We start from the raw sequence: 19,100 nt of genomic DNA, 5'->3' as shown, positions 1-19,100 counted from the left end.
TCACTATGGTAGTACTCGGGATATATAACAATACAGGGAAGTGCAAACACAGTGGTAGGGGTGTACTTACCAAATCCTTTTGGTGTAATTCCACTACTGTCAGCAGGATTAATAACCCAGTAGTAATATTTTAATGTGTGCATTAGCTGTAATACTGTTCCTACTCTGCGTATGGTGGTGTAGATGGTAGCAGTTCCAATAAATTCAGCAGACAAATAAGTATATAGGGAAAGTTGAACCTAATACAGTATAATAAGACCATTAAGTTTAAAATGGCTCAAGTGCTTATAAGATAAATTCTGTTTTAATTCATATACAAACTCGGAAAAGCCAAAAAATAATCACTTATTGTGAGTATAAAATTAACTTTTTTCTTAAACAGTATTAAATTTTTAGAAGAAAATGATAAAAACCAACACTCTAATAAAACTTGTTTATATAAAGGCAATGTACATTACCTAATAATCTAACTAAAAAAGGTAATTAGGTATTGACAAATTAATTTTAAATGCTTCGAACATTTAATTAAAACAAATGGTGACAGGAAAATCAAAATTATTTTAAAAGTGAATTAGATCAACACTCTTATGAAAGTACAATTCAGCAACTCTTAGTTTATACAAATCTTCAAAGGAATAGAATAAATGTCAATCAGCTATAGTAACTCTGAAAAATATATATTGTTATCATATATTCTAAAAGTTCATGAAGTTCAAATTTTGTTCCAATTTCCATACTATATAGCTGGCTTTTGAAATTTAACCCTCTGAGCGTACAGACAGCAGGTAAAACACCTTGTTAAAAAGAGTGAACAGCGTCTCGGGAGGCTAAGACAGGAGGATAGTGAGTTCAAAGCCAGCCTCAGTAAAAAGCAAGGCACTAAGCAACTCAGTGAGACCATGTCTCTAATAAAATACAAAATAGGGCTGGAGATGTGGCTCAGTGGTTGAGTGCCCCTGAGTTTAATCCCTGGGTTCAATCTCCAAAAAAAAAAAAAAAAGAGTGAAGAAACTTCAGATCTGGGTTTAGACAAATGAATAGGATGAACTGTAATAAAAATCTGAACTTAAACATTATGTAACCAGGTATATGGGAGATTTTAAAATTGTAAAAGAATCAAAGTTAAAATATCCCTCATTATTGATTTCCAATAAGATATAACAAGACTAAATTAGGTATTCAAAATAATGAAAATTGTGCTAATTTCTAGAAAAATATCTATTTTATGTATATTCTTCATTAAAGATGTTATTTAATGGCTATGATATAAATTCTACATTCAAAATGAAAGCAATTTCCCAGCCAAAATGATCATAATGTTAATGATACAATTAGATATCTGTTTTATTCTCCTACTCTTACAATTATCAGTATATCAAATCTTCCTTGGAAAGGATGAATCACATCTAATAACATCAGAATAGTGTTTCACCAAGGTTAATGTTTAACTATACTTTCATCTATTTTAGTATTTACATATTTAATATTTACATCTCTGATACTAACACAACTGCCTTGGGTTGACTATAAAATAAATCCAAAATTAAAAATGGCTTAAACTAGATACTTTAAATCCAGTAACTATAATTTATAACACTAAATTTACTTTTGAATGAGAATAAAATTCATACCTTTGCAGGTGTGTGTATCCAGATGGCTGGGTTGAATAAAATGTGATCACAAAGCTGCTTCAGCAAAGGTGCTCCATGAGATAAACCATCGAGGTATTTTGCAAAGGATAAAAATTGTTCCAAGACAGCTCTAGTTATATGAACCCTTGATGACTAAAGGAAGAAAACAGAAATTCTATTGAAAATATCTGAAAATATCAAATTGTGTAATTGCTGATAAAGCAAAAGTTTATATTAATTTTTGAAACTACCCCTAACAGTTTAAATACAAAATGTTATATTTTCTTTATTATTAAAAATGCAATTATATTAGAAAATGTTGTATTTTAGAATATTTGAGTGATGGTTCATTATTTGAAGCCTTTTCTAGAACAATTACAGCAAATAAATCAGGTTAAATAAACTCACTGTTCGCTCCAGCTAAAAATAAGGTATAAATTGAATTTAGAAAATTACAAACAAGAGATCTTAGACACAGAAATTAAGAGTGAAATAATTATCATAATAATGGGGGGAAAAAGACTTTGGAAATAAGAAGTGCTTTCACTTAAACTAGCTACAAACCAAAAGGAAAATACATTGAGCTCACCATTCCACTGAATCCTTCCTTCAAAACTTACAAATGAGTTCCACATTGATAAATACAATACATCTTGTTTTAACATAAACCCTTCTGATCTATTCACAATTTATTAAAACATCTGCCTTTCCTGCATACACTGTCCTCATTTGGCTTTCAGGATCCTCAGTTTATTCCTTAATGACCTATGCCTAAATATTAATTATTTGCCTCTTTTTTTCTCTAGAAATATACTCCTTGGATGATAACTTTTGCTTCTACAGCTTCATATAACACTACTCCTACGCTGAGTGTTCCCTTAAGAAATTGTCAGTTGCCATCACAAATATGGGGAGTACTTAGATAAATGATAGACCCCATTCCCAAAGTCAAACCAAATTTTAAATTTGCACTGTCAAATACAGTAGCCATTAGCTCTACATGAAAACTGTGCACTTAGAATGTAGCTAATTCAAATTGAAATGTGCTATAAGGATGTATACAGTAGATTTTGATATTCAGTATCAAAATAAGAAAACCTTATTTATTTTTATTAAATGTACATTAAAATGATAATATTTTGCATATACTAAGTTAAAATTTTTTTTAATTTACTGGAACTTTTCACTAAAATATTTTAAGCTGCATATATTTTAACTGGACAATACTATCCCATGACATAATTTCAGACAAATATGTTAAGATAGAAAAAAATGTTCTTCCTAAAGCAAATAATTTAAATTCAGATGTTGAAATCATATCTTTGTACGCAAATCTTTTCTTACTCTTCTGTAGTATAACCATCCACACCATCGTAGAGTAAAAAATCACCCGTCACTAAACTCTGAGGTACACATCACATTGCTCCTTTCTCCCCATTCTCCACTGACTGAAATCCAAATATCAGTACAGTATTATCAGGGTATACAAAGGACTAAAACTGTCTTACCAATTTTACCACCCATGAGTTACCTATATTTCTCAAGCTCATATCAAGAAAAAACTCCATAAATCTGACCTAAGTATGTCATGCATTTTCAGAATACTATATAGAGGGCCAGGAACTCAAATGATTGCAAATAGTTAACAACAATGTGTAAATCAGGGTAAGAGGAAATAAAGAGTAATAAGGACCACTCCTGCTTTTATTTCCCAAAGGAAATAAAATTTAAAACTTAAAAACTTTTTGTTGAGCCAAACATAGTATTTTCTTGGGCCAATTTCACTGCCAAGACACCAGTTTGAGTCACTCACTCACTATATCCTCAATTCATAATAAACAGCTTTGCATCCATTTCTTTTATCCTAGAGGTAGATTTCAAGACTTTTCATTTGGTCATTTTGAAAATACACATGAGTACTTACTATTTGCCAGCTACTCTCCTTGACACGGTAGAAAGAGAAATTAACAAAACTCAAAGGAAAAAAAAAAAAAAAAAGCCTGGTTTCACAGAATTTATATTCTAGGGGGAAAAAGCAGGGACACACAATATATAAAACTGACAGGGAAATGTGTAAAATGTTATATGCTATAAGTACATGATAAAAAAACATGGAACAGATAAAAATCTGTTGAAACATAAGTGGTTTCATTGAGAAGGTGGTAACAGAACTTAATTGGTTCAAATTATGATAAAGCTAACAGTGATTTTACATCAATAATTGTGTTTGACAAAAATATCAATTGTTTCCACATAAGAGAAAACAAGATGAAAATTGACCCAAATGTAGAGTAATGATTACTAGAGGGTGGGACTTTAGAAGACAGTGAGTAAGAGAAGGCTGGATTTTAACAATGAAAAACATACAAACACCATTAATATGTGCAATTAAAGCATGTTAATCAAAACCAAAACACAGAAAGATAAGTATCTACGTAGATTTTAGAAATTTTTCAGTGGCTTGTTTTTTTATATAAAAATTTTAGGTGAGACAGAGAAGAAGATTCTACTAAGTAGCTGAGTTATTAAGGTGAGAGCCAAGGTCAAAAACAAACCTTTGAGTTTCAAAAAAAAGTAAAGATTAGGCACTCATATTAAAGAAGCTTCAATGAAAAACTGTAGAATGTTAAACTCTAAAATATTTCATTCAAGAAGAATAAAATTAAGAGAAGGATGATTATTTAAAACTTTCGACAATTCCTTCACTATTTATAATTTTAAATAGCTTACTTTATTTATTGTTTGAACTTATTCCATGTTGTAAAAGGTATGCCAAAAACATTATATGAGGCCTTCTACGGTTCTTTCTTTTTTAAGGTGGTCCATCAGTGAAAAGCTTACTTATTTATTTATTTTTAATTTGATATATATGACAACAGAATGCATTACAATTCATATTACACATATAGAGCACAATTTTTCACACCTCTGGTTGTACACAAAGTAGAGTCACATACGTCGTGTCTTCATACATGTACTTAGGGTAATGATGACCATCACATTCCACTGTCTTTCCTATCCCTATGTCTCCTCCTTTCCCCTCCCTCCCCTTTTCCCCTTTTCCCTATCTAGAGTTCATTTAATCCTCCCACTCCCACTTCCCCTCCCCCCAGCATATCATAAATCAGCATCCTTAAATCAGAGAAACTATTCAGCATTTGGTTTTTTGGGATTGGCTAACTTCACTTAGCATTATATTCTCCAGCTCCATCCATTTACCTGAAAATGCCATGATTTTATTCCCTTTTAATGCTGAATAATATTCCATTGTGTATATATACCACATTTTCTTTATCCATTCATTTACTGAAGGGGCTAGGTTGGTTCCACAGTTTAGCTATTATGAATTGTGCTGCTATAAACACTGATGTGGCTGTGTCCAAGTATTGGCTGTTTCTGTATACCATGTAATGCTATCATATTGTTTTCAGTTCTAAAATTGACCTTAAAGAAATATTTTTCTAAAATTTTATCTATTTAGGTATAAAATATTTTCTTCAACAGTATGTCACTTCTACCTGTAAGTAGTACATATTCCTTCTTCATGTATTACTATTAGTAATTCAGAGATCTTTCTTTACTAATAGAAAAAAGGACACCATCTTATTCAACTTTTACCTTTTCAGTACCTTTCTTAATTTCTCAGTGAATGTTTAATTGAATTCATATCAAATTCAAAAATAGCAAAGATAAAAAAAATCAATGGAATATTACTCAGCACTAAAAAATAATAAGATCATGGCATTTGCAGGGAAATTGATGGCATTAAAGAAGATTATGCTAAGTGAAGTTAGCCAATTCCAAAAAAAACAAATGCCAAATGTTTTAAGGGGGATGACTGAAAATGGGGTTGAGAGGGAGAGCAAGAGAGGAAGATTACCTCTAGATAGAGAATAGGGGTGGGAGGAAAAGGGAGGGAGAATGGGAATAGCATGGGTAGCGGAAGGAGACGGTCACCATTATACAAAATTTATGTATGAAGATGTGAATTCGGTTTCAATATACCTTATATACAAACAGAGATTTGATAAATTATGGTATAAAAGCATATTAAGAATTGCAATGCAAAAAATTATGAATGTAATGCACTCCTCTGTTGTGATGCATAGAAGAAAAAAATCAAAAGCAATTAGGAAAGCATGAAAGAAGACATCCAACTGTTTTTTAAAAAAATGTTTACCTTGGCTCATGCTTTAAAAAATTTTTCTATTTTTGTATTTACATTCATTTCCTCAAGTAAAGCTATTTTATAAAGAGACTTATATTTGAACAACCTGTAGATTTACATAAATCTGTAAATCTTAGAAAAGAGCACAATGTGAACCTCATAGAAAATGCAACTTCTTCAGCTATATGACATTAGGGAGACAGGATACATAATTTTAAGAAGTACTATATAAGACATGACTAAACATATTTGGAAATGGAAAATGAGAAATTAAAAAATTATTGTATCCACTCACAATTAACAAAGCCAAATAGGAACAATGTGTGTTACAAGGAGTAACTTCTATTTAATAAAGAAAGATCTCCCCAATATTTACATCAGCCCACAATGTAATGGGTTGCCAAAAATGTTCCTTTTTGATGCAAAAACCATTCTCTCTCTCTCTCTCTCTCTCTCTCTCTCTCTCTCTCTTCGTGTGTGTGTGTGTGTGTGTGTGTGTGTGTGTGTGTGTCCTGTGTGTGATTATATATTAAATAATGAAATAATGTTGTGGGAAAATAGTTTAATTGGTAGAGGTATATCATAAAGTAGTTGATCCTCAATATCCATTTTGCACCTCCCAAAGACTTCAAGGATCAGCTCCAATAATCTAATCATATCAATTACTTGTTGTTTGGAGGGGATAATTAACTCAGACATCCAGCATCAAAATTTAGCATTTTCCTTAAAACCAATGTTGGCTCAAAAGTAGGCAAGAACTAAGCTATCAATCAAATTAGAGGGAAGAATCTGAGTAAGATTATAATTGAAATAAAGAGTTCTCTTTTTCTCTCCCCCAGATATAATGGTTTAGCTGTAACTACAAAAGATAACAGCTGCCCTTTCTATGATTGGGAAGTTCTCTTGAATATTGGTTTCCTTGAGTTTGACCAGTTGGAGACATCAGCAGGAAGCTAAAGAACTGGAAGAAACTGAAGTTAGTGTACTGTAATCCAGTTCAATATACTTCAATTCTTTATTGAAAACCACACACCAGACAAACATCCTTGTGCAACAACTATAATACCTTTCTCTTTGTATTTGCTAAACTCTCACTTCTCTCCTTTTCAACCTTATAGGATTCCTTTAAAATGCCCACACTTTTTATAATAATCTTGCATTAAATTCTTCTCAATAAACCATGTTGAACAGGCCATCAGCTACCTGACAATATTCTGATAAATCATTTTTCAGTACCATCAGTTAGTATATTTCCTAATGTTTAAGTTACTTTGAATCACATTTTCTCTAAACCACAACCAAAAGGATCTTGTTGATCTTCTAAGATTTCTATAAGTCTGAATTTTGGCAAAATTAAACAAAACCTCCTTAAATTTTTTTCATGAAACAATATAAATGTGTTAAATAAGACCTCTCGTTAAACTGCCTTCTTTAAATACCTAATTTGAACCTTCTAAGACAAGAAGATAAAAGCTAAGTGATTTGTTATTGGTAAGAAATTAAAAATGGAAACTCTGTTAAAGTATACTACCTACCTGGCCACTAATTGTTTAAAAATAAAACAGTGTTAAGTGTTCATCTGAGATAGATGAAAAAGCTATTCTTTGTAGGTAACCAGAAAAAAAAATATTTATTTAATTCAACAAATGTATTGAAGACAGTCACTATTCTACATGCTGATTATACAAAATAAAATATAAAAAGGTGAAATAAACATTTTCCCCACTTTCATAAAGAAGTGAAAGGAAGCATCAAATAAGTGGAAAAAATGTAAAACATGTCAGAATAATATTGTGAAAATCAGTAGAGTAGGGAGACAGTGAAGATTATGGAAGGGGTGTCATTTTATGTAAAGTGGTCAGAAAAGACTTCTCTGATGAAATGTCATAAGCAAAAATCCTGAATGCAGCATAGAATCATGCTATTTGGACATCTGCCCCCCTGCCCGCCCCCCAACACACACAAAGTGATAGATGAAATGGGAAAAGTGAAACCAAAGTCTTGAAATTGGCACATGCTTAAGGCAACAGAGCCTTTTATGGCCAAATATGGCTAAAATCAAATGTGGCTGAAATAGAGAAAGAAAGAAGAGTGGTAAGATATGATATCAGAGGTCTGAGACTTAAAATTTTATTCTGAGAAGAATGAAGTATTAAAATTTGAAACACTTCAGAAGAACTAGTCTGAGTACAAATTAAAAATGATCTGGGCATAACAAATGATAAAAAAGAATGATGGTTTGATCTAAGATGATATCAATGAATGTATGTATTAAAAAGTAGACTAAAAAAGCAGGAATTAACAACTGATTCTAGATATATTTTGACAGTAAGACAACATAATTTGCTTAGAGTTTGGATCTAGTGTGAAAAAAAAGGAGAGTCAAAAAGAATTAATGTTTTTGGTCTGAACTACTTCTCAATAAGATAAACAAGACAGAAAAGACTAGAGAGGAAAATGAAAATAAATATTTGCATAATCTAGATTTCTGAAGATTACTAGGCATCCAAGTAGAAGTGAAAATGGGAGCAACTTTAAGAGCAATTACTTTTTATAGGATTCTGAAACAACAAAATGGATAAGCTCAATTAGGGAAAGATACATAGACAGAAAGAGGAAAGTTTTCTAGAGTAAACAACAAGACAAGGCAGTCTTTAGAAACATGAGAAAAAGATACTAGGGAGAATAAGAGGAGGGCAAGGAAGTAAACAGAAGAAGAGAAAGATAGCTAGATGTCATAAAACACAATAAAGGAAAGATTTCAAGGACAAAGCATTCAATCAAAATGTTATTAACAAGCCAAGTAATATGAAAACTAAGAAATAACCACATTATCCTATGGTGACAATGACATAAGCCATATTAAGGGAAGTATAATATAATAATGAAGACCTGATTGGAATAGTTGTAGAATTAAAAGTAATTGGGAGCTTCACATGTAGAAATCAACTAACTTAAGAAAAATGTACAAACATAATAAATCTCATATAATGAGGAAAAAGAATTTGATAAAATTCAACATGTTTATGATAAAGAAAATTCTTAGGGGGCTGGCTCAGCAGTAGAGCGCTCGCCTAGCACATGCAAGGTGCTGGGTTTGATCCTCAGCACCACATAAAAATGAACAAATAAAATAAAGGTATTGTGCCCAACTATAACTAAAAAAAAAAAAAATTAAAAAAAGAAAACTCTTAGCAAACTATAGGTACACCTTTAATACGATTTAAAAATCTCCAAAGTAATCTGTAACACCTTACTAAGTGGCTAATTATTAAAAGCATTGCCTTAAGATCAGGAATAAGACTTAGATGCCTACTATAACAACTTCTATTTAACAGTGTAGTATAGCATAATAAAAATCAAGGGTAAAAAATAAAATAATAAATATTAGGAAGAAATAAAACTGTCATCTTCAGATGATATTGTTGTCTACAAAGAAAATTTCTTGAAAAAACTATAAACTACTAAAATTAATACAGGAGTATCAATAATAGCATAACAACTCAATATAAACATCAATTACATTCTATATATCAGTAAAAAATTAAAAATTTGAAATTTTAAAAATGTAAAATATATTAGTTTAATGAGAATACATTCATTGAAAGCAAATTTTCTATGTAGAAAATTACAAAAGAGGACCTAAATATACATAAAATAAAATATTTAATATAATAATATCAATATAACACAATTAAAATGCTAGCATTTTCTTCAGAAAATTGACAATATGTGGGAATTTAAAGACTTAAGGGTAGCAAAGGTAATCCTGAAGAACAAAACTATAGTTGAATTATATACTATTAAAAAAGACAATATTCTATCAATATCACTATTAAAGAAAACAATATACTATTAATATCACTATTATGTTTCCTCAAATCGAAAATAAATCAATTCCCTTTTCATATGGTTACCTGACAAAGACTAGATTGCTATGCAGTAGAAAATTATTATTTAATAAATGGTGTTGGACCAGGTAGATATATGTGGATGCTCATCAACTTACATTGGAGTTACATTCCAATAAAGCCATTATAAGTTGAAAGTATTTTAAATTGAAAATACATTCAATATGCCTAGCCTACTGATCATCATAGCTCAGCAACACAGTACAATGTCAAGTATTATTTGTTTAACCTCACGATCATGTTTTTACTGTAATCTGTGGCTCGCTACCACTGCTCAGCATCCTATCACATATCACTAGCATAGGAAAAGATCTAATTTTAAACTTGAATAAAGTTTCTACTGAATGCTATGGTACACCACAATGGTCAAAAAAAATAAATTAAGTATTTAAGTCAAACCAACATGAACTGGGAATCATTTGTATATGGAATAAAATTTAAAAAGAAAAACCTTGATTTTATTTTTCATGCCATATATAAGTTTCAATTCCAGAGGGACTACAGATTTAAATATGAAAGACAAAGCAAAATATTCAGAGAAAACAGAATAGACTCAGGGATTTGGGATATATAAGGGCTAATCATATAAGGGCTACTCACAGAAGAAACTGAAAATTTGAGCTTTGTTAAAATTAAGAACTTCTATTCATCAAAAAACTCCATTGAGAGTGACAAGTCAAAAAAGAAGAGAGATTTGTAGTAAATATCTAACAAAGTACACATACTCAGAATATATACAGAATTTCAACATACTAAAAAGAAAATGACAATCCAAAACAAAATGCGCAAAAATTTAAACATTTTTAAAAAATACAACAAAAAGGACAATAAGCATATGAAAATGTCCAACTTTACAGGACAACAAATTAAACAGGTAAACACAAATTAAAACATGTTATCCATCAATGGAAGAATATCTTAGAAAGTCACACTTTTAATAAGGAACTGCTTCAAGAATAGCTCAGAAACACCTTCAGTTGGGTGCCTGGCACAATCCTGTAATCCCAGCAAATCATGAGGATGAGACAAGAGCATCACAACTTGAAGGCCTGCCTCAGCTACCTAGCAAGACTCTAAGCTACTTAAGCTCTGTCTCAAAATAAAAAAATAAAAAAGGTCTAGGGACAGAGTTCAGTGGTAAAATGCTTCTGATTTCAATTCCCAGTACCAATTCCCAGGACCAAAAATAAAAGAAAAAAGGAATTCCAACAATTCAATAATAAAATGACAAATACCCCATGTTTTTTAAATGGGCAAAAGATCTGAAAATATTTCTATAAAGAAAAATAACAATAAATAGAAAATGAGCATGTGGAAACAGTCAATAAGTACATGTAAAGATGTTCAACATCATTAAGTCATTCTAGAAACCAAACTTTAACTAAGACATGGAAACAAATGTCTATGAACTGATGAATGGAAAAACAAAACGTGAACATATATTATTTACTAACAAAAGGAATAAAGTTTTGATATATAACTGATGAACATTGAAAACATCATGCTAAGCAAAATAAACCAGATACAAAACAAATATTATACTTTTCTATTTATATGAAACATGTAGAATAGGCAAATTCATAGAGACAAAGTAGATTATAGATTGCCTCAGTGCAGGGGTCTCAGATACAGAAATAACTGGTAAGGGATATGCACAAACACTTCACAGAAAAAATAAATGTCTAATAAACATATATAATAAAATGCCCAGTCAAAATCATACAAAAGGATGCAAATTAAAATTACAATGAGATATTTTGAATAAATGACAGTATAACTATAAAGATATTAATTTTTAAAAAGAATAGTTTTGGTTTGAAGATCTCTTATAGTATTTTTAATTTTAAGCTAATTTTGAATGTTAAAGGGTTCACTTCAAAATTATGCTGATAAATCCCCAGTAAAAAAAAATAATAAGACAGTGATCCTGCCAAAAGGCATTCCATTTAATTCATGAAATGTAACTTATAAATCTTCTAAATAATTCTTAATCTCGAGATATAGGATGATGATATTCCATCATTTGAAAAAAATAAATGAAAAGTCTCAATGGAGTTATAATAATGTTACTAAGGGGGGAAAGCCTCCACAAAGAAATGCTAACAGTGATCAACCTATTTAATAATATACTACTCTTCAATAATATGCTACTCTTCAATTAATAATCTTCAAAGAAAGAGCAACACTTATTTCAAAGAAAAGACAGGCTGCAGGTATTTCAAATGTAACATAACTAAATGTGAAACAAAAACTATCTGCATGTTTTCATTTTCTTTCCCATGGTAAAAATGAGTTAATTTCTCTTAGTTGAGATATCACCTTTATTAGTTAATTCTCAAATAGTTTCATACTTAAGAGGAGCCAAGTATTAAAATTAAATGATAAAAAAGAGAAATCACAAGGAAAATTAATATTTTTCTTTAAAAATCCCTTTACACATGAAATTTCACTTTAATTGTTAATGGAAATCCAATCTATTAAGACACCATCATCGAAATTCAACATTTATTGCTACAATAGAACAACTGTGACTAAAGCAGAGGTCATAAAAATACATAAATGAGATGAATGAAAAAAATATTTGTGCTGTTTATATATATAGACAAAAGTTGCTTTGAATATTCAAATATATTAAATGCAAGGATAATAGTACAAAATAATGTTTCTGCCACCACAAATAAAAATTTTAATCTTATAATTGAAAAATAAAGCAAAACCTAAAAAGGAAATCCATATAAGTAAAACAAATATAATGATAAGATTTCTAAGAAACTTAATCTGAGTGTAAAGATAGCAAAGGAATAGGGGAAAAAATTAAAAGAAAGGATACTTGCAACTTGAATAAAAGTATATGGAAGAATGTTTCTGTTTTCAATCAAAATTTCTTAATTACTTACACTTCTAACACCCATTTTAATTCTATGTCTATACTTCTATCTCATGATATAAAAAACAGTCTTGAATTAACAACATTATAACCATTATGCAGTCAATGGAAAGGGAAGTTACAAAAAATATAATTAGTGACAGCTGTCTAGGTATGAAAGCTACACAATAAAACCATCAACATGTAACACTTACCTTTTCAAGTAAGTAGCCAATGACTAAAAAGCCTTTTCCACCCAGCATCTGTTCTTGCATGGCTACTGAACTTTTAAGGAGTTCAACCAGGAATGCCAAAAGAGTAGCACTGCATGTAAAGTACAGATAATTTCATTTTGTAATCATTCAATGTTTATTATAAACACGAAAGTATTCCATTTCAGTAGTTTGTTGTGTCATATGATAACAAATATTCAATACTAACTTCTATTTTGCTGACAACTGATATTTTGCTTTATATATGAATACATTTCTTAAAAGAATGAGAAAACTAATTTTATCCTTTTCTCAAATTAAATAAATTGGAAAGTATGTACTTTTATATTGTTACTTTAAACATCCAAGTTTATTTATACATATATATATTTTTTTCCTACTTCAAGTTAATCCAACATAAACAAACACAGGTATCTTTCCATAATTAAGAGTTTATCATAATAGTCTTTTGAGTATCTGGTTATCAGATAGAATTTTAAATATGTACACAACATTATTTTGGAAAGATGCACCTATTTTTTAATAAATTTATTACTTAGACCTATTTTTCAAAAATACTTTGTTTAAAAAAATTCCAAAGAAATATATAACATGTCACTTATATCCATGTATGCCCTCAGAAAATTTGTGAGAGCAAAGACATGATTTGTGTAATATTGAAATGAAAAGTTGCAATTAATTACACAGTGTACACAAAAACACATAAAAGCACACAATGATATGTTTCAGACAAAGATTAAGCACTTGGTATGTCTGCTAGATGAAAGAATGAAGAAACCAAAAAAAAAAAATAAATGATTGAATTAAGCTTTAATAACATGTTTTCTTCACAATTACATGACAATTTTCAACAAGCAGCACTGATACATGAATGTAGTATTCCTGAAAATGAATATATATTTTCCTCTAATGTATATATTTAATATCATTTATAATAAATTTCAGTAAACCATTCTCTATTGGGAATTAAAATAGTGTCTACCTAAAATATTTTATGATATAACCTAAATCACCTATTTGTGTTCTTAAGAAAGGGCAAAGTTACAAATTTCTAAATATATTTTAAGCACAATAATACTCTTACAAGTATTTGGGAAATTTTATAATGAGAAAACTTGAAGACTATTAAAGACCAAAAGGAATATGAAGTTCTAGTTCTGAATAATTCTAGCTCTTTTGGTTTCAACAGAATTGACAAATAACACCTTTCTCTGATGATGTGGCTATTTTTGTTCATATCAAATGTTCTCATAAGAAGAAATGATAGCAAAATTATGATTATCATTGTCAAAAAATGATTGTTTAAGACTGCATGACATTAGCTAGAAAAACAGACTATCCAGAAATAAAGTATTTCATTACAGGAAATTAAAATTCAATTATATTAACTGGCCCTATAGCCTTAAACCACAAAAAAAATTAAATTGATTTTACAAATCAATTTTTTTTACTTTTCCTTAAGTCAAAGACAGACATTTGTAAGAAAATCACAATTATCAATGAATTCCTTGGGATTTTTAAATGTTTCTGTAAAGAAGCACAGCTAGTAAGCAATCTAATCCATTTTAAATAAATGAAATCAATAGTCAAGGCCACTTCACAAATAACTACTTAGTCACTATATTACATATAATACTTCTGCTTAAATGTTTGCAAAGAATAAAGGAACTGCATTGATATTACACAATTTCCTATCAGCTCATGAAATTCTTACCTACACATAAATTTGTGTTTTATTGGGGGGAACTGAATTCCTAAACATCAGCACTGCCCAAATTAAAGACTAGAAATAATTCACAATGGTCCCTATGGTCCGTGAGAAAAGGAAAAAAAAATATTTCTTACAATATATCACCGTCCTATTAGAACCATATAAAATTACAAGGATGCCACAATTATATTTTTCATTTATGTCAGAAGAACTAGACAATCTCAAACATCTAATGAATTAACTTGGACCTCTAAATATGGTGGAGTTCCATTACAAAAACAAATATTAATTTTATTAAAATTCCAAAATCTTAACACATGACTATGCTATCCATAAATAATTTCACTTCAATGTTAACCATGACAACAACTGAAAAGTCACATGCATTCACCAACCAAGGTATTGTTAATTTATACCTAAAACCCAATGCAATAGCAATACCACATCTTTACAAAAAAAAAAAAAAATCTTAAAAATAAGGTATATTTGACATGGTGACGTAATAGTAAATAGATGGCCATCTTTGAAGAGGTACAATTTTCAAACATAATTTAACAAACTTACCAGTAACTAAAATGCATCGGATTGCTGCAGGGCTCACAATAAACTTGCAAAATTCTTTGTACTGCCATACAAAATTTCTCTCCATTCTTGCCTATTTCCAACTCCCCTAGATACAAAGGCAAATATAAAGGATACTTCAGCCCATTCCTATATCTCCTACATACCACTTCCTGTCTAGAACACATCAGTTCATCTGTAGAGGATCTAAATGTATAGAATAATCCAAAAAGCAAGTAGCTGTCAGCCAAAACTAATATACACAACATAGAACATTCTCTTGAAAAGTATAGCAACGCCAAGGAAAAGATTGTCAGGAGTGTTTTATCTGATAGACAAAAAGTGTACTCACTATTATGACATGATAAAAAAAATTGCTAAACTTTTCAACAGACAGAACTATAAATACGTTCTAGTAGTAGAAATTCTAATTCAGGAATCATTATGGGTTTTTAACTCTGTCTCTTTTTAAGGAAAATGACACTAATAATCTATCAATTTTTAAAAAATAATTATTCTCTTCCAACTCTTAATATGCTTCAATTAAATGAGGCAATAATATTTATTTCAAGTATCATAAAAATATAAGGGCTAGACCTAAGGGGGAAAATGAAATCGTATAATACTACTTGTTAATAACTAAGAATGTTTATTATGTCTCCAGAGCTTTGTGGAATATCACAACAGTCTTGGCCCACAAATACTTGAGAATGTTTAGTAACTATGTACAAGATAACTAATTTTTAAAATAATAAAACATATACTATATTTAGAGTCTAAAAATTTATACTAATGTAGATTTTTTACTTGATTTCACTGTAATTTCATTCCATTTTCACTTAATTTTTTAAAATAACTAAAGTAGACAATTCATGTAATGTGATCCAAAAAGCATTATTATTGTTGAGGTATTTTAGGTAGAGACATAATATATCATAAAGTTGATAAATAAAATGATGGAGAATGAACATATGATCTAAGATCACTTCAAAGGCAGATCTCAGAAGATAGAAAGTAGCTATTTGATTTGCTTTGTACTGACTCAAGCAAATTATCACAGCTAGATTGGCTTTAAAGAAACATCTTTTTGTTAAGAAGAATGTAACTAACTTATACAAAAATTACCACTTCCCTCTCCCTTTGACAAACATGCATTTAATCTCTTGAGAAATCTTACTAGCAAACTAATCATCAAAATAAATTCAGAAGATTAAGTCCCAAGTAAGATTTAAAATATCAGTAAATGAAAAAATTCTTTTCACATTTTCTTACATAGCCTACTTCAGTACTGAAAAACACTGAAATTTTTCAAAAGAAGATTAGATTACATAAAAATATCTAAAACCATAGAATCTATACTACTTCTGCACTGTAAAACTCTTTTATGGTGAGACTGATCACAACAAGAACAAAACTATGAATGAAATCAACTTAAATTCACACCCAAGATCCTTAGTTCCTGGTGACACAGACACAAAAATAATCTCTCAATAAATGAGAAGGGTTAGATTCCTTCCCAGTTCAAAATTAGAGAGATCTAAACCAAAAGTTTCCAACTGCAAGGACATTTAGCAGTCAATTTAACACAAGGAACTCCTGAAGAATCAATCTCAAAGACGACAACTGTCTAAAATATGCAATGAGATCCAGACACACAAACTGTCACATGTGTCACTACAACATGAAGTGGAGCTTCATGTTAAGGAAAATAAAATGCATTTATCTGTGAAGTCAGACAAGGAAAACATTGAAATGCAACACAGTAAAATGCAGGAACACATGGAATACACAAGTGCCACATGAAATCATTAAACCTGCCCTGGGTCATGAAATTTCTCTTCTGTAATTTCTACCTTTTCCTTCAGCCTGATATGAAGGTAAGCAGATTCATACACTGAATTGCTACCACTGTCATGGGTAATTAGAAACACATAGCAAAGGATTTATTAAAAGTTAGGCAATTACACATTTATATCTTCCTTTGTTTCAAAACAGATTTTATGTTTCATTAGCCTATTTCCAACAATACAGCAAAAAATCTGAAAGTTCAAAAAATTGTGATTTAAATGTGATTCCATCTATGCTATGAAGGAAATTTTAAAGTATACACATATTAAGGAATTAATCCTAAACCTCCTGTGATTTATTATTATATATTTGTATATGGTATCTTAACAGAATTTACAGTTTAAGAACCCAACAGTCTTTACATAAGTCGTTTTCACATATTACTAAATATATTCAATATGTACTAAAAATGTCAGAATGCTAAAAAATTAACTCTCAAAGTTGTTTTTGTTCTGTTGTTTTTTTGGTTTGGAATATGGCAATTCTTCCTCCATTGAATTGCTTTTGTACCTTTACCAAAAATCAATTATCCATAAATGTGTGGTACCACTTTTGAATTCAATTTTGTTCCACTGATACATGCATTTATCACTTTGTTAATACCATACAGCCTTCATTATTATAGTTTTACAGTGAGTCTTAAAGCTGTGTAATTACAATCATTTCAAATTTATTATTTTTCAAAACTGTTACTTGGTTTTCCCATATAACTTTTAGAAACATCTTTTCCATATCAATATACATATTCAGGGATTTAGAATGGTTTTGTGTTAAATCTACATACTAATTTAATGTCATCTTTACCATGTTAAATTGCCCTACCCAGGAATAGAGTATAAATTTATTTAGGTCTTTGTTTCTTTCATCTGCAATTTGTAGTTCTCAGTGCATAAATCTTGTATTTGTTTTGAAAAAATTTCATTTAAACACATAAATTTTTGAAGCTAATGTTTATGGTATTTTTAAATTTGGTGTCCTTCTGTACATTGTTAATAGAAATAGTTTATTTTTACCTAAGAACCTTTCATAAAGCAACCTTGTTAATCATGCTTAGTAACACTAGAATATTGTGTGCCTATCAATTCTTGGCAAATCATATCATCTGCAAAAACTGATTTTTTTTTTCTTCCCAATCTCTACAACTCCTATTGCACTGGCTAGAATCCCTGATCTAGATTAGAACCATGCATATACAGCACCTGGCAGAGTTTATTAACAATTTTATAGAATTATTTTCTCACATTCTTCCCTTTCAATGATTTTCCTAATAATTTCTGGTTCTGCAGCTCTTCCTTTCTCCTGTCAGAAAGCTAGTTTCCTTATTCTGCTGTGTACTTCTATAAATTTTCCCATATCCAGAGTCATAAGCAGGAAGACAGAGAGATAAGAAAACTTACAGGTGTTTATCTCACCCTCTAACGACACTAATTCCACTGATCCAAGGAAAGGTGATCCTTCCCTCACAGTTTGGGCTCCACTGGTATCACTGCCTCTACCATAATTAGACTACATGAGGATTTGGATGTGACAGAACAGGTTAAAGAATAGAAAAATTAACAAGGAACTCATATACAAGGGCTAGAGCGTTTCTCCTGGAGCTTGCAATTCATGGCATCCAGGTGCTCAATTCCAGATCTCCAGTGCATGCAGTGCACTCCAGGGAATATGGAGGGACAAAAACTATAGTGAATCAGGATAGGCAGAACTAACATCATCAAAATGGCGATATTACCAAAAGTTCTCTATAGGTTTAATGCAATGCCAATCAAAATCCCAACGGCATTTCTTGTAGAAATGGAGAAAGCAATCATGAAATTCATATGGAAAAATAAACGACCCAGAATAGCAAAAACAATGCTAAGCAGGAAGTGTGAATCAGGCGGTATAGCGATACCAGACTTCAAACTATACTGCAGAGCAATAGTAACAAAAACAGCATGGTACTGGTACCAAAACAGGCGGGTGGACCAATGGTACAGAATAGAGGACACAGAAACCAATCCACAAAACTACAACTATCTTATATTTGATAAAGGGGCTAAAAGCATGCAATGGAGGAAGGATAGCATCTTCAACAAATGGTGCTGGGAAAACTGGAAATCCATATGCAACAAAATGAAACTGAATCCCTTTCTCTCACCATGCACAAAAGTGAATTCAAAATGGATCAA

General features: G+C 30.3%; 1 protein-coding gene across 13 annotated transcripts in view; it reads right to left on the bottom strand.

Moving 5' to 3' along the window:
* The window catches only part of Nbea (neurobeachin), a 646,499-nt gene that overhangs the window by 492,455 nt on the left and 134,944 nt on the right, over positions 1-19,100 (bottom strand). For 12 of the 13 annotated variants that reach the window (XM_048800828.1, XM_048800832.1, XM_048800829.1 and 9 more), the window contains exons 11-13: positions 12,792-12,900; positions 1,632-1,784; positions 71-239 (exon numbers count right to left, since the gene is read on the bottom strand). In XM_048800828.1, the coding sequence (XP_048656785.1) occupies positions 71-239; positions 1,632-1,784; positions 12,792-12,900 (431 nt within the window). Of the gene's footprint in view, positions 1-70; positions 240-1,631; positions 1,785-12,791; positions 12,901-15,084; positions 15,191-19,100 lie in introns of all 13 variants that reach the window. The other variant, XM_048800834.1, reaches the window with a different exon arrangement.

The sequence above is a fragment of the Marmota marmota genome, unplaced genomic scaffold, assembly GCF_001458135.2.
Source record: "Marmota marmota marmota unplaced genomic scaffold, marMar, whole genome shotgun sequence".
Classification (NCBI taxonomy): domain Eukaryota; kingdom Metazoa; phylum Chordata; class Mammalia; order Rodentia; family Sciuridae; genus Marmota; species Marmota marmota.
This window is presented reverse-complemented; position numbering and strand designations above follow the sequence as displayed.